This window comes from Carettochelys insculpta, chromosome 9 (assembly GCF_033958435.1).
Source record: "Carettochelys insculpta isolate YL-2023 chromosome 9, ASM3395843v1, whole genome shotgun sequence".
NCBI classification, from domain to species: Eukaryota; Metazoa; Chordata; order Testudines; family Carettochelyidae; genus Carettochelys; species Carettochelys insculpta.
Window position 1 is genome coordinate 31634840 of NC_134145.1, and position 21846 is coordinate 31656685.

At 45.2% G+C, this 21846-nt stretch overlaps 1 protein-coding gene across 1 annotated transcript in view; it reads left to right on the forward strand.

The window, feature by feature from the left end:
- The window catches only part of PKN2 (protein kinase N2), a 92293-nt gene that overhangs the window by 51727 nt on the left and 18720 nt on the right, over positions 1-21846 (forward strand). The window contains exons 4-8 of the mRNA XM_075003220.1: positions 2641-2758; positions 4578-4723; positions 4821-5034; positions 10433-10618; positions 11173-11282. Of these exons, the coding sequence (XP_074859321.1) occupies positions 2641-2758; positions 4578-4723; positions 4821-5034; positions 10433-10618; positions 11173-11282 (774 nt within the window). The remainder of the gene's footprint in view (positions 1-2640; positions 2759-4577; positions 4724-4820; positions 5035-10432; positions 10619-11172; positions 11283-21846) is intronic.

The window sequence follows — 21846 nt, forward strand, 5'->3', positions numbered from 1 at the left end:
TCTGCACACATTTTCCCTTACTTCAAAGTTAAGTAGGAAGCCCATCTTTGAAGTCCTTACTACATTCCCTGGAAGGGAGTAGTTCCCTACTTCCAAGTTTAACTTCGAAGTAGGGGATGTGTGTAGACACTCAACTTTGAAGCTGCTTACTTCGACGTAGTGCTTCGAAGTAAGCAACTTTGAAGTTATTTTTGTCATGTAGACACAGGCCAAGTCTCTGCAAAGCCAAGTAGACATAGTAGTGTTTATTAACCAGCATTTCTAGTTAATGAGCACAACTAAGGGTCTCCCACCAAACCCTTTCCCTTACTTTTAAATATTAAAAAGCAGCCTTCTAATAGTAATAAGACACACCAAAACTGGGAAAGCCACCAACAGTGTGCTTCGCAGCATGTCCCATGTTCGTCAGTAATGTATGTATTTGTGACTTATTGCTAGTGCACAATATCCTTTTGAAAGGCTTATTTTCTTTCCATGGGTGTCTGAGGAAATTAATCACCTGAGACATCACATGGCTTAATCTCTCATCTCAGTAGTTCAGCAATTATCATAATGGGTTTCTGTAACTCGGGGTATGTCTTCACTACCCAGAGATGATCAGCCTGGTCAGGTTGATCAACCTGAGCGGGTCCATCTTTCAGGATTCAGTTTCCCGCATCAAGTAGGGAATGTGTGAAATCAAACTATCTGATCAACAGTTGACTACTCCTCACTATCATGGAGTAGTAAGGGACGTCAGTGGGAGAAACTCTTTCATCAACCTCCCTCTGTGAGGATGGCCAGGTAAGTCGACTGTAGATAAGTCAATTCTACAATTGCATATCTACTGTCAACTTTAAGGTTCAGTGTAGACCTGGCCTGAGTCACTGTTGTGGTCTCTCTTCATAGAACATTGTGTTCTTTCTTGGCACTCAGCCCTCCTACTGGGTCATTATGTGGTCTCCCTGTATGGGATGTTAGTCTCAATGAACCAACAGTCCTGCCAATGCGTAGCAGTGGAATCCAGAGCTTCCTGCGACACAGGGTTCTATCCCAGGGGCCTTATGATCAGTAATTGCTAAGGTCTGCAGTCTCTGGGCTGCTTCTGCTGCTGCTTTTTCAGGTTTTCCTTCTTCACAACTCCTTGGTTTGGCCTTTCTTCCAAGGGTAGGATCCCAAGGCTTATTAAACCTCTAGCTTTCCTTCTCCCTGCCTCTCAGCTCCCACGGCAGCTCCCTGCCACTTCAAATTTCCTCCTTGCATTCCTTACCTAGTTCTCCCTGAGCTGGACTTCATCATCCATGAGTAATCCCTGGGCCTCCTTCAATGTGCAGTTTATGAAGGTTAATTTTCCTCTTGTGGATCATCTTAACCCCTTCAGGGCTGATGTGGGTGCTCTGAAGCATACTACATTCATTGAGATTCAGGCATTAAAATATCTAAGCACAATGTATGTTACAACAAGCGCTCAGTTCTGACTCTGAGGCTGGGTTTGTACCTTTTTGTTCAAAATACATGATGTCTCTTATCATAGATCACCTGCATTTTCTCTCACATAGGAGCTGTGGTGCTGTGAGCTGTATGCACATTATACACCGTTCATAACACTGATGGGAGTAGTGCCTCCCAGCATGGGTAGTGAAAGGGGAATTTTCCTCTGGTCTGCAGACCTTCTTGATTCTATGGTACCATTCACTGGGTTGCAGTATCACTCACTGAAATTTAGCCTGGCAGCCCTTCATTCAAGGCAGAAGGGCTGCTAGTTCAAAGCTGAGTGTCACTAGCTGCCCTACTACCTTATGGTGAGAATTGTTTAGTTATGTGTGTACTATATGAAAAAAATGGGGAGAAGCATCCACTTGTAGAAGTGTTACCAATAAATAAAATAGAAATCTATAGTAATAAGGTAAAAAAAGATTAGCCAGGTAGATAGAGCTATGCTCTTACAAATTTAATGTTCTAAACCATTCCTGGTTTATCTAGCATGAAATAAAAATACATCACCACCCTCATTTACTTTTCATAAATGTCCTAGAGTAGTTTGGTGAAATGGTCTGTTATATTATTTGGTCTGTAGGGCCCTACCAAATTCACAGTCATGAAAAACATCACAGACCAGGAACTCAGACCTTTCCTGTGATATTCAGCTGTTGGCAGGCAGGAGATGGATAGAGCTGGGGCACCCCAGCTCTTGGGTCATACGGTTAACTGGGCTCCAGCGGCTGGGCTGGGGAGGGACAGAGCTTATCTTCCCTTGCACGGCTGCTTGTTACCCATCTCCATCTCTGGAAACCTCCTCGAGCTCTGAGGGCTGCGAAGAAGTGAGGGCTGCCATCCCATGATCATGCCCTACAACTGCTTTGTGATGGGCGCCCCCCCCGAACCACTTCTCCACAGTTACAGTACCATGAAATTTCAGATGTAAATATGTGAAAACGTGAAATTGAACAATTTTTTACACTCTTTGGTTGTGTAATTAACCAAAATGGACTGTGAATTTGATAGGAGGCCCTAGTTGATCTACTTTGCAAACCTCAAGTATTTCATGCTTTGAGAACAGGTACCAGTAGCTGCTAACTGGATTTCTTCTTCACTTTGTCGTCTTGTGTGTGTGTGTGTGTGTGTGTGTGTTTGTTTTAAAACTTCCTTCTTTTTTAATAGGATCGAAAACTTCTTGCTACAGCTCAACAGATGCTCCAGGACAGCAAGACGAAAATAGAAGTCATAAGGATGCAGATTCTTCAGGCAGTCCAGACCAATGAATTGGCTTTTGATAATGGTGATGAAGTAGAGAAGACAGAAATGTGCTTACTAATGTTAGACTTTTACATAGGGATGTACTAATGTATTTATGACTACAGGAAATTTTTGGTAGACAGGAGGTCAGATAGAAGACGGGCTTTGTTTTTAGTGAACTTTAAATAGTAGAGAATATTAAAGATGTCACACTGCATTTTCAGACCTGACTATGATTTTGCTAAAGAAAAAGTGATTTCCCTTATTCATAGCTTCTGGTTTGCTTTGCCATTACTCTTTTTTTCAGACCTCATCTTTTCAATTTTGGCTTTTCTTTAATGCATTTCATATGTTCTTAATTTTTTTTTCTCCATGGCTGTGGTGAAAATAGCTGCTGTGTGTAGATAGTAACTCCTTTCAGAAATTTTCAGATTTTTAATTTTTCAAAAGAAGTTCAGTTTAGATTAACGACCAAGTTCTAATGAGAACATGCAAGAGAGTAAGGTAGCAGGATTTGGACCAACATCTGGAAATTTTAGGCTAGGGAATAAATGAATTTTTACAAACCAAAGCACAAAATTATCTCAGACCACATCATTGCTCAAGCACAACATTTCAGAATTGAGTTGTGTGGTCTTTGGAAAGTTCCTTTGCAGACTATGAGAACCTGTCTGCTATTTTTCAGTACACAGCGAAATTTTACAGAGAAGTTGAAGGCTCTGAAAATTTTAAATTACAAGGATAATGGTATATCTCTCTAGTGTTTAAACCTTGCATATAGTATCTTATGAATTACTGAAATACAAATTTGCTAGTGATAAGTTGGAAGCCTTTTTTACTGGGAAGTGTTGTAAATTAATGAAACTGAAGATCTCATTTTGTCAAACTACGTTTCTAAATCTTATGGTAGCAAAGAGAACCTACTGAATTTAAACCAATGCAGTGTTATCTTGTTGGTATACAGACAGGACTGCAGTAGCTCCATTGTGGTGCTTAGATTTGCCAAACAGCTTTAGTAATACATCAATCATACTGAGAATGAAGGTGGGTAACGTAATGTATTTTACTGGCCCAACTAAGTTCTGTTGGTGAGGGGGAGAGAGAAGCTTTTAAGTACACAGTTCTTATTCAGGATATTACTTAACCCTCTCTCTCTGTAGTGTCCCAAAAACAACACGATGGTATACAACACCACCATACACCTCAGTAACACAGCTCTGGTCACATTGTTACTGTTGTCAAACTGTCAAGAAATTCTCTGAAGCTGTTTGGGGTGTACCAGCAGAAGGAGACTCTAGAGTTTCTGATCAAAAACAATTTTGGAAAGTCATGGTGTGAGACTTCTCACACCCCATTCTTGCAGCAGCTTGAAGGCCTAAGTGTGATGTGGAATAAAGCAGCAATTAGAGCTTTAAATCAATCAGACATCATCTTGTCAGAGACTGATATGAAAGATGAAGCCTGCAATTTTGGCTCAAAGGCAGAAATCTGTAAGAGAAACTCAAAAGCTTATTCCATCCAGTAGATAGGACTGTGTGGGAGACTTAGTTTGTGGCAAAGGTTTTTGTCTCTTAATCTCCCTGGAGAGGACCACTGCCTTCTGTATTCTCTAGCTAGTAAGTTTAGTGCTTTGATTTGTATCACTCTAATGGGTTTATCAAATTCAGAACGTAATTATTTACTTCTGTTAATTTGAATTTCATTGTTGCTTCTATAACACGTGGATATGATCTACTTTTCCAGTCTAACAAAGCTGCATCTGTTTTTCCTCTGCTGTAAAATTCTTATTGTAATTGCTAAATATTAGGAACAAAACCCATAGATGGTATTCAAATGAAGATTAAATGTTGTTTGTTTTGTAGCAAAACCTGTGATAAGCCCACTTGAGCTTCGAATGGAAGAGCTGCGCCATCATTTTAGGATAGAATATGCAGTAGCAGAAGGTGCAAAGAACGTGATGAAATTGCTTGGCTCTGGAAAAGTTACCGACAGGAAAGCACTTTCAGAAGTAACTTTTAAATATATTTTATGGAATTTTATTTTAAATACTTTGTTTGAAGAATGTTGATCGTTCTAAAAATCTTTTTTAATTTACATCAAATAAGGCTCAAGCAAGATTTAATGAATCCAGTCAGAAGTTGGACCTCTTAAAGTATTCATTAGAACAAAGATTGAATGAACTTCCTAAAAACCATCCCAAAAGCAGTATTATTATAGAGGAGCTTTCATTGGTCTCTTCACCAACACTCAGTCCACGTCAAAGTATAATTTCTACACAGAACCAGTATAGTACACTATCCAAACCAGCAGCTTTAACAGGTATGTGGTTTTGTATAATTTGTTACTCATTTTGTTCAAACTTACTTGAAAACTCATGTGATTCATCCATATATTATTCTATTTTGTTTGTAAAAGTAATGTGGAAATACCTTCTTCTTACATACTTCTGTTAGACAAAGTAATTGTAGAATATCTGACCAAAACACACACAGTAAAAAAATTGATTGATCTAGTAAAGGTGTTACATAATTTATTTTATTTTTTTATTTGTAGTAGTTGATAGAATGCCTATAAGGGTGCAACTACAAGTGGTTATGAGGTTTCTTAAATAAATTTGATGTGTACAAACTTCAGTTAAGAGAAAAATGGGTCTTTAGGTAGATCTCCTAGAACTGGGTTGGACAAAATACGGCCTGTGGGCTGGATCCAGCCTGCCAAGTCACTGGATCTGGCTTGCAGATTCAGCGGGGAATCTTACCCTGCCCCTGCACACTACTCAGAAAAGTGGCTTCAGGGCCCTATTTGTCTTTAGAGCAGCTGTGAACCCAAAGGGGAGTGGGGGGAGGAGGCCTCGTGCTGCTTCTGCCCCCTTCATAATCCCATTGGCTGGTTTCTGGCCAATGGGAGCTGTCTGTTTTGAAGCACAAGGTATGAGTGGAAAAACCCCTCCCCCTCCCCTTAGGCCTACAGCTATTCAGAGGCCCATGGCTTCTGCCATGGCTGGGCAGACAGGAAACCTGTCAACAAAACTTGCTGGGCTGCAGGCCCGGAGTTGCCCAGGAAAGTCTCCTGGCCAGAGCCTGCTTCTGGCACCCCAGCTGCCTCTCCCTGCACTTCCTGTCACCTTACCCCACATAACCAACCCCTCTACCTCCCCTACCCCCATACCCCTTCACAGACTCTGCACTCTAGTCTGCTAACCCAGGTCAAAACCCTCTCCTGCCTTAAGTCGCACCCGGTCCCCTGCCCCAGGTCATAACTGCCTCCTTCATCCAAACGCCATCCCAGACCGCATGCCCCCTGCTGTACTCCAGTCTCTTGCCCCAAGCTCCCTTCTGTACCCAACCTGCATCCCAGGCTGCACACATTCTCTGTTAGTATCATGGAAGAGTGCGGCCCTTGACCAGTTTTCAAAATCTTGGCGTCCCCCCGCTGTCAAAAATTATTGCCCATCCCTGCTCTAGAATAGTGCTACTACTTTTCATCTTCAGATTATCAAGTGCATTATAAAGGTGGATAAGTATGATTGTCCGCGTTTGACAGAGAAGTTACACACCAGGTCAGTGGCAGAAAGGGGAAAAGAGCCCTGGTCTCCTCCCAGCCTTGTACCTTATCCACTGGGTCACACTGGCTCTCTGGAAGGCAAGATATATGTTTATAAATAGCTTCAGTACTTTTTTAAAGGAAGAGAACACTTCAAATGTTCTGTAATGGAAATGCACAAAATATTAAGTTCCCAATTTATTTGTGCTAACGGCTTTCCTAGGTTACATATGAGGAATTGTGTTAGTATTCACAGGAGAAATTGTCTAAATAGTGGGTTATGAAAGTCAAGACTAGTTAATCAGTGTCTCAGAGATGCTGTTCATCGTGAATTGTGGAACCTCATAAAGGAAAGACGTTTCAATCTGGTATGTTTTTAATGAAGATCTCAAATACAGCCCTCTAGGTTGTACTTCATTTACTTAAATCATGTCTTGAATAAAACTGTATTCATATTATGTCGAGCTTGTCAAATTATTAAACCATAGGTTCGTCCTCTGAAATCCAGGACACTCTGATCTGGCAACATCCATGGCCCAGGAAGATTATAGATGTTGCTGGACCAGAGACTCCCGGTGAAAGAATGGGCACCAGCCGAGTTCCCTGGCCAGGGCTGGTCAGCCGCAGCTGGAGAAGGAAGCCAGTGAACACCAGAGCTGGGGAGCTCCTGAAGCATCAGTGTGCTCCAGTGGCTGGAAGCCAGAGCCGTGTCAGAGGCTGGGGAGCCGGCAGCAGGGGTTGGCAATGCCAGGGAGCAGAGACCTTCCCTTGTTTGGGACCACTCAGGCCCTGAGTGTTCTGTACCTGAGAAGTGCAACCTGTACCAAATTAGAAATACTAGTGTAGCTGTTTTCCCCCAACATGACTTGACTTTTAACTGGTAAGCTGAACTGTACCAGAGGAAGTTTGTTACCAAAAGTCTAAAATACAGGAAGTCAAATTCTGTTTTTCTGACAGAGGGACTATCTGGGTGCATCTGAGGACGAAGTTTGGCCTTAAGAGCAAGGTTGTCCCTACCAATTAGGCAAAACACGCAGTCATGTAGGGCACCATGAAATTTGGGGCCCCAAATGGCCCCAAATTTCATGGAGCCCTGTGCAGCTGAATACTGCCCATGGGCTCTGGCCGACCCCCTCCCTTCCTGCTCCCCGCATCTCAACGTCCACCCCAACTGACCAGGCAGAGGCAAGTGGCTCTTGCAGGCTGGAGGGCTGAGCAGGGGGCAGTGGTGCAGCAGGTGTCTGTAGAGATGTCGCTTTCCTTTTAAAAGCACTGTTTCTCTCAGGCCAGTGGAGCGTCTGACTGCTGCTCATCTAGCCCATGCCTCCCTCCCAGTCCTATTTCATGTTGCCAACTCTCCTGGACTAGACATCACTATAGTAAATGGCATCTGGTCTGGGAGAGTTGGAAAAGCCTTTTACTGAACAGCTTCAGCTTCTCCCCCCACATCCCTCGGGGGGCTACCGGTGGTGGCCTCCATGGGGCACCAGTAGGCATGGCTCTGTTGTTGAACTTGTTTTTTGAAAAAAAGGCAACAACAAACTTTTCTTTGTGTGCCAGGCTGTGTTAATGACCACTTGGAATGATTCTTTTTGTCTTACATATAGAGCAAATAAAAATATAGCAGCTGGACAAAAAGAGGAGATATAAAGTTCTACAAATTCCTCCTGCTATCTGTGTGGAGTTTTTTATAGACTCAGCAAAGTCTATTTCCAAATTAGTGTGATTTCACTAGGAATTTTTACTATAGCACTTATGATATCAGTGTCTGTGAATAATTAATGTCTTGACCCTTGATTTGAAAAATCATTTTACTTTTGATTTATAATCTTGTCTCAAAACAGGTAGCAAAATAATTAATGTTTAGATATTGCTTATTGATAATTAATGAAACTATCTTGATATGTAGGGGCACATCTTTAATATAAAAATCAATAAGAATGTGCTTGTAAAATTGCTTAATAGCTCAGAACCAGAGCTCTTAATGGAGCTATTGGAAAAGTGAAAGATTTACTTGGCTTAAATTGGCTGAATACCAAAACTTTTCACCATCATCACTTCATCTAACATTCATCAGCAGTACTGTTCTGCTCAGACCAGAGTTTGTGGGCTTTTTATTTTTGTTCTGTATTTTTAAATAGTGAATGTTATGCTTACTAAAGTGTAATAATGAGATTTTGGGTTCTTTTGCTGACTCATTTTGGTGTCAGGTTAAGTTTTTAAGATGCCCATTTCATCTCTTACAGAGTTGAAATGTCATCCTTTGTGGCCTGGGCTAGGCATTAGCGGTTGCTGTCTTGTGGGCTGGTGGGGTTTTTTTTTTTTTTTTTTTTTGGATGACTCGCCCCAGCTTTTATCTGAAAGCTGATGTCTTCACAAAAACATTTTTAAAATGCAAGACACTGAAGTGCAAAGGGTATTGAATGGTTCCTTTTTGTTTTTTAAAGGAAGCTACAACATTAGGGCTGTGAATGACCATGCATATGTTTTGATCACTACAGGAGCATACTCATGTAGTAGGATATTTGTTCATTTCCCAAACAGTCAGAATGTTTCCAAACAACATGACTTGGTTAAGTGGACAGTTTGTTGGGGTTTATTTGCTCCCAGACAATGGTATGTCAGCCTCAAGAGGATGTGACATCACTGGTTGGTTGCTATCAGTGTGCTGAGGGGGAGACAAGTACCACTAGCTCTTTGTGGTACTGGGGACTATGCTTTTAAAAGCTGAGCATCCTAGTAAAAGCCTGGGCAGAGTGCTGAGAAGCTCTTCTTATGCACAGCCATTCAGAACAGACAAAATAAAGCAGGGTACTTAAGCACAGATGCTTACCAAATACCACATTACAGTAAACTCTCTCATATCCAGTATTCTATCATCCGGAACTTTCACATAACCAGCATTTTAACCGTAAGTAAATTTTAGATTCATTTTCCTTAAGTACAGTATAGTGCAAGTAAATACAAATAGATACAGCAATTACCATATGTGTACAGTGAACAATACTATTGGTATTGGTAAATAAAGTACTCTGCATACATTTTGTTTCTTAATATCTAATCTTGTTTTTCTGTAGTGTTATGCACTGCTAGGTATACCTCTCTGTTGTCCAGAATATCCAGTAACCTCTCGGTTCCGGGGCTGTCGGATATGAAAGAGTTCCTGTTCTTGGCAGCTGCAGGTGGAAGGCTGCAGAGTAGCAGGGCTGCTGGAACAATTTACATGGCAGGGGTGCTGAGAGCCCTTGAATAAAGCTATAAGCCCTGCATGTAATGGAAACTACTTCAAGGCAGTACCCCTAGTTTCAGCATTTATTTAGACTAGTGTAATTCAAATATAGTTAACTTTTCAGGCTAATATGCTTATTAGTTAATGATATCCTTTGATACGCTACAAGAATCTAAATCTTAATATAAAGAAAAAATGTTTTTATTGTATCAAACATGAAATAATGCATTAAATGCTGACATGTCTCATGTAATTGGACACACACTCCCTGAGCAGTGGGGGCAAAAAACTTAAGTAGCTTCAAGACTGAGTCTGATAAAGTAAAGGGGGAGGGGAGGGTATGATTGGGTTGCGTACAATGGCGCACATCTGATCTGCAAGTGCTCGTAGCAAAAATCACCAGTCTTTGGGGTTGAGGTACTAAATTGTGAGGGCTCTGAATAAATACGTAGAATTCTCTTCTCAATGTCTAGGTCTTGTCCTAATGCCCAGGGTCTCGCTGACTGCCATATTGGGTGGCTGAAAGTGTGTGTGTGGGTGCCTGGGTCACTAACAAGCTTAAACTAGGTTAGGTTTAAATGATGGAGTCTGTATAACTTGAAATCTTTAAAACATGATTTAAGGACTCAGTGAGAGGATACGAGTCTGTTCCAGGAGTGGGTGGATGAGGTTCTGTGGCCTGTGATGTGCGGTAGGTCAGACTAAATGATTAAGATAGTCCTTCTGTTCAGATCCTGCAGTCTGGTAGCACCTTAAAAACTAAGTTTTATTTATCTTGAGTCTTTCATCACTTAACTGAAGCATATATCGGTGCATTTTATTACTCGGTAAGCTCTGTATATATCAGGATGTAAGTTTCTAGTATGAAATCATTCACTAGTCATTGTAGTGTATACACATAAGAACTTAGCATGTGACAAAAGCAATGGTTTTAACTTGTTTCAGGTACTTTAGAAGTAAGGCTCATGGGCTGCCAAGATATTCTGGAAAATGTCCCAGGTCGATCAAAAGCCACTTCAATTACTCTGCCTGGCTGGAGTCCAAGTGAAGCCAGATCATCTTTCATGAGCAGAACAAGCAAAAGTAAAAGTGGGAGTAGCCGAAACCTTCTGAAAACAGATGACTTGTCCAGTTAGTATCCTTTTATTTTTTAAACCGTCCAAATTATACTCTCAGAAAAAATTAATTGTTTAAAAAAAAATCTGCAGTGTAAAACGTGATAAGCTAAACCTCATCAATCTCTACTTGTACTGTTAGGCATAGTCCTCAGTAAGAAGGATCCCAGTAAAAATAACTACATTGTTTTAAATCTTACTGAAGAGTTAGGAGGGATATTTGGTGGGGCTGATGATTTTGTAAAAGAAAATGAAGGAAGGGAAGAGAGTAAGAGGTTTCAAAACTTCATCAGATTTACTAACTGCATACACGTTTTTGAGAGAAGGGCTGTTTTGTTTTTAATGTGAATACTGTGGCTTTTTTAACTAAGAAATTGATTTCAGATTTTAAAAATACTCTAGTTCTTCGTCTGGCGATGGATCAGAAATTCATAATGCTAAATTTAATCAGCTCATGTGAACAAAATGCTATTTTTTTAAATTAGGCATTAATGCTGAAGGGTTTTTTTGTTTTGTTTTGTGGAAAATCCTCTTAGACTTTTAAGCTGAGTTTGTGTAACTTACTTACAGATGAAGTCTGTGCTGTACTGAAGCTGGACAACACTGTGGTTGGTCAGACTAGCTGGAAACCTATTTCCAATCAGTCATGGGACCAGAAGTTTACTCTGGAACTAGACAGGGTAAGGATACTGTGCTGTTCCCATTGATGGAGATAGTCAGTCAGTTTCTCATAGATTAATTTCTTACTCCTCTCGGTCAGGTCGTTTTTGTTTTGTTTTGTCAGATTCCATGTATGTATGTATTTCTGTTCTTCAGCGAAGCAGTATGAAGTGTTAAATAACATTAATGTTCAAGCACTCTCAGTTCTGATATAGCTTAAATCTACTTGTGAAAAATATTTAGTCTCATCCTAGCCCCACATAATGAATGTTTTGGTTAGATTTTACACAGTTTGGGAAAACTGAACAAGTCTGACAATTTTGTTTGGCATGTCTGAGATTGTAATGCAGGTGTTCTTCAAGTGATTGCTCTTGTGCCTCCTAATAGGAGTGGGTGCATGTGCACGTGCACACTACATACATTACTGATGGAGAATTTTTCCCTTTAGTGGTACCCTGTGGAGCCCCCTTGTGTGGCGCCTTCAAGGCATGGTAGATAAGACACTGCTAACCAGTGTTCCCTGTAAACTGAGCTCTTGGGCAGCTGCCCAGGATTGATTCAGCTACTGCCCAGCTGATTAGCAGAGCACCCACAACCACCATAGTGGGCTGTGTGTGTTTCTGTTGGTGGCACACATCCACACGAGTTGGTGCACATAGCAATATTAGAGGGAAGACTGCTGCTACCACCCCTCCCCCTGCTTCTCAGTTCCTTCTTACTTCCGTGACAGCCATTGGAGCTCTTCAGCCTCTTGCATTGCATGCTTTTTGGTGTCTATTGTTTAGCCTAGTTATTAGACTAGTTCAGTTGCTTACTAGAAGGGTTTCCCCCACCACCTTCCAGTTCCCTTGGTGGGGCATGCCTTGGTCTCAGGAGTTTCAAGCATGTGAGGACTGCAGAAAATCTATGCCTAAGAGTGAACTACATTCTTCCTGCCTTAAGTGCCTTGGTGAGGGCCCTCAGAAGGGCAAGTGGCATATTTGTACAACCTTTAGGCTTTGCACTAAAAAGGAGCAACACCATTACCTACTTATGGGGCAGCTCTTTGTCATCAATTCACACCAGAGTCTGTATTGGCTCCAGGAGTGGGCAGCACACTGGCCTTAGTGCAGGCCCTCTCATGCCACATAAGAAGGCCTTGAAGGATCACTGGCACTGCTGCTCACTGCAGATGGATTCAGGCTCAAATCATTCTTCCTCTCCCTGATGCTGCGTGTGAAGAAGAGGACAGACAGATGATTTCACGGCAGGTGTCCTCATAAGGACAGTAGGAGGGTGCCCTGTAAGATTGGGCATTTCCATTGGCTCCAGCCCCACCATGGGGTTTACCAAGTCTGGTGCTTCTCATCTCTCCTGGTTAGGTGGAATCAGCAGAGTAATTGGATCTTCCCTCCACTCCTGATATCTTTGGGCACACCAGGGACCTTGTTGCCATGACTATGCCATCCCCTGCTAGACAGGAGTTGGCCTGGAAACAGTTGGCGCCAGTTCAGGACCCACCACTGGCACGGCCTTCAATGGAACCCATCCCTAGCAGCCTTCTCAGCATTGCCTGCAAGGCAAGTGGGCTGGCGCTGCTTGCTATCACCAGGATCTTGTTCCCTGGCACACTTGGCCTCTGCTCCTCCATGACGAGCATCTGACTGCTCACCAGACTCTAGAGAAGTCCTCAGTGTCTAGGCAGTGCCAGGAGTCTGATCAGTACCAGAGCCCATGGGATGTGCCAGCATCGATCTTCACCCGTCAGTGACGGTGGGTGAACCCCAAGGAGCAGTGAGGGCAACTTGGATCTCTGCCCAAATTGAAGGACCAAAAAGCTAGACCTCCTTGGTTACAAGGCCTTCTTCATAACAGGGTCTGCAACTGAGGGTAGCTAATCAGCAAGCCATTAGCTCATGGTGGGGGGAACCTCCTTTCTGCAGACTCCCAACCATTTCGTAAATCAGCTGAACACTTCTCATCATGGATTACATCCTGTATCAGGGTCTGTTACGACCTCACTGAAGTCCTGGCACTGACAATAACAGTCCATTTTTCTCCTGCAACATTCCTCGTGCGGGTCCCTATCCAGTACATCTGTAGGGTAGGCACATTGGTCATCCATCCACACCGTCACATCGGCTGCTGGTGAGTCACCTGTTGGAATGCACATGAGCAATCACTCAAAGAATAAGATTACCTACCTTCTGAAACTTGTTCGTCAAGATGTGTTCTTCATGTTCAGTCCCAATCTTCCCCACGCCCCACGTCACAATAGTTGGGCAAGAAGGAACTGAGAGAGTGGGGCAGGGCAGCAGTATCCCATATACCACACCTTAAAGGTACCCTGCGGGAGGCTGAACAGCTGATCTGACACGTATTGTTAAGGGAAAATTCTCCAGTTGTGTGCACGGCACACACCCCCCCCCCCCCTCCCATTGGAATGGACATGAGCAGCACATCTCAAAGAACTAGAGTTACAGAAGGCAGGTAACCATTGTTCTTCTTCGAGTGGTCCCCGTGGGTGCTCCACCGTAGGTGTCGGGCTCACCCCGGCGCTGCAGCTCGGAAATTCTTCAGCAGTCTCCATCGGGTCGCACATGCGCCGATGCACGTCGGCTCTTCGCGCGCTTACGGTCACGTGTGCGATCCGGTCCCGCCAGTTCCTTCTCAACCGCCAACGGCTGCAGATGGAATCCTCTCCGGCTCCAATGCCCGAGACAGATAAACTCATTTTATTGGTGTTAATAGTTATAATAATAATAGTTAGCAGTTATATAGTTATTATAGTATTAGTTTACCACGTTTATAGTTGGTTTTAGAAGTACAAGACTGTTTTAAGCATTGGAGCGGCCGCCTCCGGGTGGGCCCGCTAGTTTTGTCAAGCCTTCAAAGGCCAACAGTTGCTATTGTTTGGCAAATAGACTGTTAAGTGTGCTGTTAGCACTTAAGGACTCAGAGTTAAATTCTAACAATGTTGTCCCCCGGTTTTAAGAAGTGTGAATCTTGCCGGGAGGCCATGCCTGCTTCGGATGGCTACAGCAGATGCATCTGGTGCCTAGAGAAGACCCACGTTCCCCAGAAGTGCTCCCATTGTTCTAAATTAACGAATAGAGCTAGGAAAGATAGAGAGATGAGGCTAAAAATGCTGCTGTTTGACAAAGCACTTCAACCTGCCTCATCAGAGAAGCCCCATAAGGAGGGCTCTTCAGGATTGCACAAGAGGAAGGCTGCCTCTTTGACCTCCTCTGTGCAGAAGAAGAGAAAAGCTTCTCCAGCTCAATCCCTGCCCATTACCTCTGGGAGCGGGACGAGCGAAACAAAGGGCCCGGGCACGTTGGCTTCTTCTGCTGAGAAAGCCGTGGTGTGTGCACCCACGCAGGGGCCCACGGTTCTTAAGGAAATGGCACCGAGGGCCGTGCAGGCACTGGACAGACCGGCACCGGCTACTGCGGCACCAAAAGTTTCGGCTCCGACGGCACCAGAGCAACACTCGGCACGAAGCCCTACGGGGCCGAGCGAAGCACCCCGAGCGGCACTGGGAACGACGGCACCGGGACCAATGGCACCGGGGGCAGCGGAAACTAGCATGGCACCCGCTACGGTGCCGAGCCCTCCGGCATCGATCAGACCACCAGTGATGCCTGAAAGAGCAAAAGCTAAAGCAAAGACCTGGCACCGCAGTCCCTCCCCTGAGGTAATTGCGCTGCCATTATCGCCGTGATCCCCACCGGAGATTCGACGAGCAGCAACACCTTCAGCCTGCCACGGACGTCCATCTCCCTTTCTCCAAAGTCCATCTCATGAAGTTGCACGCTTCTCACCATCATCTAGCAGAGACCCCTATGAGTATTCTCACAGAGGCTCTCCCCATACGTTGCTGTCATCTCGACGGTCATGGCATTCCTTGCATCACCCTTACATCTTTGGGTTGTGGTCCAGGTCCCCCTCACTGGGACCCTGTCCCTGTTGCTATGACCGCCACCATTATACGGGACATCAACATAGGAGGTCTGCATCTCATCATAGATCTCCGTCAACTCCTCCTCAACGCCACAGTGCACAGCTTCCACCTGGGGGAACACCGCCAGTTTCCCAATCAGAGGCTGGATCAAAAGATTTTTGAGCCTCACCTCAAAGCTTCAAAAGGGCAACCATATGAATACAGCCAGGATCCTGAGGAACTGGAGGAGAGATACCACAGTGATGCCTCCTCATCCTCTCCAGACGAAGCGGTGGTTCCTGAGGACATTTCCCCCACAGATGACCTAAAACAATTCCAGGAGCTGTTCAAAAGGGTAGCTCAATCTCAGGACATTCAGGTGGTGGAAGTGCAGGAAAAGCACCACAAGCTTCTTAAAAACCTCAGGCCCCCGTCCTCTTCTAAAAATAGCTATACCATTGGACGATGCAATTTTGGAGGCACCCATTAACATATGGCAAACTCCAGCCTCCGCTCCTCCTCCCAACAAAAGGGCAGACAAAAAGTACTTCGTCCCTGCTAAAGGTATGGAATTCTTGTTTAGTCATCCACAGCCAAATTCGCTAGTGGTCGAATCCTCTCAACATATATCCAAAACATCCCAGTATAAATCTGGGGGACTGGACAAGGATATGAAGCAACTGGATCTCCTCGGCAGAAAGGCCTACTCATCATCTACCCTGTTGCTTCGCATGGCTAACGATGCTGCCCATTTGTCGAACCACAATTTCGACAACTACTCCAAACTTACCGCCCTCATGGACTTCCTCCCGGAGGATAAGAAGCCGATCCTTAAGGCAATTGTACAGGAAGGCTACGCGGCTTCTCGAGCAGGCGTCCAGATCGCATTAGATGTAGCGGACACAGTGGCTCGTGCCGTAGCCACTGTGGTTGTAATGCGCAGGGAGTCATGGCTCCACACCTCCGGCATTCCCAAGGAACTACAAGTAAAAATAGCAGACCTTCCCTTTGACAAAATGAAATTATTTGCTGAATCAACCGACTCAGTCTTACACTCTAGTAAAGACTCCAGAGCGACACTTCAGACTTTGGGGATATACACCCCACCATACAGAAGGAAAAAGTTTTATCCTCAACAACGCCATTATGCTTACCAACCGCAACGTACCCATTTTCAACAGGGGTATGATCAGGGACGTCATCAACAGCCACATTACAAGGCCCCTAGACGTTGACCTCAACAAGGCAACGCCTCCTCAGGGCAAAATATAAGACAGCAGGTTTGACGGGTACGTCGAGGGTCGCGAAACCAAGACCGTATCTCAGTGCCAATCTCAGTACATGTTCCATCACCGACTCAAGCCATTCTACCCACAATGGAAAAGCATCACTTCGGACGAGTGGGTATTGGAGATTATAAACACAGGATATACGATCCCCTTCCAATCATTACCTCCACCAAATCCTCCCACTGCACCCCTTCTCAGATACCCCTCTCACCTACCAGAACTAAGGCAGGAGGTAGACCACCTCCTACTCATAGGGGCAGTGGAGAGAGTACTGGAGCAATTTCAAGGCAAAGGTTTCTACTCCAGGTACTTCCTGACAGACAAGAAGACAGGAGGGTGGAGACCCATTTTGGATCTACAGGCACTCAACCAATATCTGCGCAAACAGCACTTCAAGATGACTACGATGGCTTCAGTAATCACGGCATTAGACGACGGAGATTGGTTTGCAGCCCTCGACTTACAGGATGCGTATTTTCATATCGCAATTCATCCAGCGCACAGGCGCTTCCTCCAGTTTATTGTCGGCACAGATCATTTTCAGTACAGAGTCCTTCCATTCGGCCTCTCTTCAGCGCCCAGAGTCTTCACCAAGACCCTAGCGGTCGTGTCAGCATACCTGCACAGACAGGGCGTTTTCATCTTCCCGTACCTGGACGATTGCCTGCTAAAGGGAGCTTCCCAGGCAGAGGTATTACGGATGATACACATTACCACAAACACATTTACCTCACTGGGCCTCATCATCAACTTCTCAAAGTCAAAGGCTGACCCCACGCAAAATGTAGAATTTATAGGGGCTCGGATAGATTCTGTCATGTCAAGGGTATATTTGCCCGATGCCCGTTTTCGCGCCATCGAGTCTCTAGTACAACTAATAACATACAGCCCCACTGTCTCAGTCCTAACGTGCTTACAACTACTGGGGCATATGGCGACCACCATGTTTGTGGTACAAAACGCCAGGCTGCACATGCAAGGATTACAGCATTGGTTGGCAACCGTATACAAACCATCAATCCATACCGTTCACAAGATGGTGTCACTCACAACGGAGGCACGAAGGTCACGAACATGGTGGGTAGACCCCAAGAATCTACTAACAGGGGTGCCCTTCCACCAACCACAAATTACTGTTTTCATTACAGCAGATGCTTCCCATACGGGATGGGGGGCACACATGGACAACAAAACCACTCAAGGTTTATGGTCCCCCGCAGAGAAGACACTGCATATAAACATATTAGAACTCAGAGCAGTGTTCAATGCATGCAGGCATTTTCGGAATTATCTGCGCGGAAAAATAGTCGGCGTAAATACCGACAACACCACTATGTTTTATATAAACCGACAGGTGGGGGCCAGGTCTCGTACACTCTGTGCGGAGGCGGTCCAACTGTGGAACTGGTGCATTGCCAACAATATAACCATAAAAGCTTCATACTTACCGGGTGTCCACAACGTAAAGGCGGACCAACTCAGCAGACACTTTGCACCCACACACGAGTGGCAGATCCGTTCAGACGTGCTTCACCAAGTGTTCCGCAGATGGGGTTTTCCCCAAATCGACTTGTTCGCCACTCGCGACAACAAGAAATGTCCCCGATACTGCTCCAGAGTGGGCATGGGACAGGGGTCTTTGGGGGACGCCTTCATGATCCCATGGAAGGGCCCTCTACTTTATGCGTTTCCTCCCACAACACTCATACACAAGGTCTTGGAGAAAGCCAAAAGGGAGAGAGCACGCATGATACTCATAGTCCCGACCTGGGATCAGCAACAATGGTTCCCATTGCTTCTATGCATGGCACAGCATCGGCCGTTTCCCCTACCAACAGTGCTGGACATTCTCACACAGGCTTGGGGGTCAATACTGCACCCGCACCCGCAAAGACTCCGGCTACAAGCATGGTTAATCCGTGGCTCGGTGCCCTAGAGACTACATGCTCATAGGGAGTGCAGCAAGTCCTGGAATGTAGTTGGCGGACTTCCACCAGAAAGACTTATCAACACAAATGGTCGCGTTTTTCTGATTGGTGCTCTTCCAAGCAACTGACACCTCGGGACACCACTATACCTATGATTCTGGACTACCTGCTACAACTCAAACAAAAGGGACTCTCTCTATCCTCTTTAAAGGTTCATCTGGCGGCTATATCAGCTTTTCGACATAAAGAGGATGGATCAACCATATTTGCCCATCCTGTTGTCTCACGCTTCCTAAAGGGGTTGGTAAATCTGTACCCCCCTCGGAAACCAATACCGCCGTCATGGAGTTTAGACTTAGTTCTACACACGCTCTCGGGACCGCCCTTTGAACCATTGGCTACGGTCCCCCTTCGACTACTTACCATTAAAACGACCTTCCTCCTGGCAATCACGTCAGCTCGCAGAGTGAGCGAGCTCACAGCCATAATGTCCACACCACCCTGCACAATATTGTCAAAGGAGGCGGTGGTCTTACGTTTGCACCCAGCCTCGTTCCAAAGGTCTCTTCAGATTTTCATATCAACGAACCAATAGTATTGCCCTCGTTCTACCCTAAGCCTCACAACTCGAGCGAAGAGGCACGGTTGCACTTACTGGACGTAAGAAGGGCACTGGCTTTCTACATCGATAAGAACTAAATTTTTCCGGAAAACGGACAGACTCCTGGTGTCCATTGCATCCAGGTCAAAAGGGGAAGCACTATCTTCGCAGAGGATTTCAAATCACATCGTGTCATGCATAAGACTGTGTTACGAGCTTCGCAAGACTCCTCTGCCAGTTCCACCCAGGGCCCACTCCACTAGGGCGATGGCGGTGTCGACGGCCTTCTTCAAGGGAATCGCGCTGAGACACATCTGCAGAGCGGCGACGTGGTCTTCCTATGACACCTTCGCCAAGCACTACGCCATGCACAGGATGCTTGATGAGTTTACATGCGTGTCGGCAGCAGTCCTTTCAAGGGCAAGCTGCGCATAAATCGGGTACCCACCTCCTTTTTCGGGGGGGGCGGGTTACTGCTGGGTAGTCACATACGGTGGAGCACCCACGGGGACCACTCGAAGAAAGAGAAGTTACTCACCTGTGTAGTAACGATGGTTCTTCGAGATGTGTCCCCGTGGGTGCTCCATTACCCACCCGTTCCTCCCCACTTCGGAGCTCTGTTTGTGTTTTTCAGAGACGTCCGGAGCGGTTGATCAGGAACTGGCAGGGACCGGATCGCGCACGTGACCGTAAGTGCGCGAAGAGCTGACGCGCATCGGCGCATGCACGACCCGACGGAGACTGCTGAAGAATTTCCGAGCTGCGGTGCCGGGGCGAGCCCGACACCTACGGTGGAGCACCCACGGGGACACATCTCGAAGAACCATCGTTACTACACAGGTGAGTAACTTCTCTTTTGCATATGTGGAAACTCGGAAGGTTTCAGAAAAACTTTATCTTGTATGTAATTCTTAGGAAACAAGCCTAGAACAGGACTGAATGCTTCCCATTTCCTTACTCTTCCTTTTTGTCCATTAATGTTATTGAGGCTTTACTTTTTACCTGAGTCTGTGTAACTTTATGTAGCTCATTTTAATACAGGGTCTGAGGACAGAGAGCCAAATTTCCTTTGCTGGATTGAGGAGTCATGAAGAATAGACATTGTCTTTTGTCTGTTGATCCATGACATCAAAAAGGGAATCATCTTCATCTGGTGCTGAAATCCTTGTCTGAAATTAGGGCATCAGCCATGTGAAATTAGGGTGTCAGCCATTCTCCCTATCAGCTCTTAAAACTTCCTTTGTCCATCTTTGCTCCTGGGGAACAAAGTCCCAATTTATCCTTCCATCTGGGGATGCACAGTTGGTGTAGTTTCTTAATGAGTCTCCTCCACTGTCCCTGAAGGAGCTTCTTCCCAGTCACCATAAATATGCCACTCTTCTTGAGGCAGCAGAGATGCTGGCGCTGACATTTGCTGCTCAGAGCTATTCCAGCTCAGACATGTTGGTCTTCACAGGCAGTGGTGCCAGAGGTGAGGCAAAGCCTGGGAAAACAGCCTGCTCCTTTGAGAGGAAAGGTATCCATGTCAGTGTGACTGCCTGTGCCAAAGTGGGTGCCAGCCCTGTTTGGTGCTATCAAGCAATGTTGTCATGATATGAAGAGTGCCCTCTTTCAAGGAATGTAGGGCTTCCAGTAAATAAAGCCAAACAGGCTTTCTGGAGCAAATCACAGGAGACTGAGCGACTGGCAATCTTCTGCGGAAGGGAGGTATACCAGCAAGGAATATAGGTCTGTAGAGTCAGGCAGCAGAGGCATAGCCAAAAGCTTTGACAGACGCCACTTGTAACTAGAGGGAAAGTTGACAATGTTGAGATATAGGCATCATTGATCATCATCCAGCTCATTTGGCACCAGGGCCTTACATGGAGGGTTGTGGTGCCAAGGGCATCGACAAGATAGGTAAGGAATCCCTAAAAGGGATGCGTGCAACAGTGGATTAGAAGGAAAAAGATAGTCTCCTCTTCTCCTTAGGCTCCTTTTCAGAAGCCGAGTGCTTCCTCTTTTTCTTCCTCTCGGTCCATCCTCAGGATTTATGGGGACTTACACAGTGTTATTAAACTGGCACCCCAAGCATCATGGAAGGTGGTTTCCAACTGGTGTCACTGATCCCAATCTTTTGAGACAGCATAACCAGCACTTCTGCCCATGGACCCCTAGAATTCCCCACTTCCACCCCCCGCTGACATTCACTGAGCTTTGCGTGCAGCAATGCTGTGCCAGTGGCTCAAGACAGGCTTTGAGCTGTCACATGGGGACTGCATCTTGACCAAGTCATTGGCCTTCCTGCTGTCCCTAACCACTCCTGGCTCACCACGAGAAAGGTGATGGTGCGCTCTGTTTTCTTCCCTAGATCCTATTTTCACTAGGCAAGTGTAATTTGCATCCCTTATCACACAAAAAGAGTAGTGTGCTACTACGTTGAGAGGATTAAACTTTCTGCAAAATTCAGATTCTTTACATCAGAAGAAAGGGGAAACCTATTAATAAACAATTTTTTTTAGGTTAGATTAAAAGGTATATGGAGTATTATTACTCCTTTGCCAGGTAGCCAGGGCCTCTTGGCTTGAAGATGCTCTGTAGGGTGACACCTTTCTTTTGTAGCTTGTCTGAGGCAGATGCCTGCTGCAAAGATTTGCAAATCAGTAACATAGAGGCCACAGCTACACTAGCACCCGCCTTTTGAAAGGAGGATGCTAATGAGCCACTTCGGCAGATGCTAATGAGGGGCTGTCATGCATATGCAGTGCCTCATTAGCATAATGTTGACTGCGCGCATTTTGAAACTGCTGCTATCGAAACGCATGCTGCTGGTGTAGGCGGGAGTCTTTTGAAAGGACCCCCAGA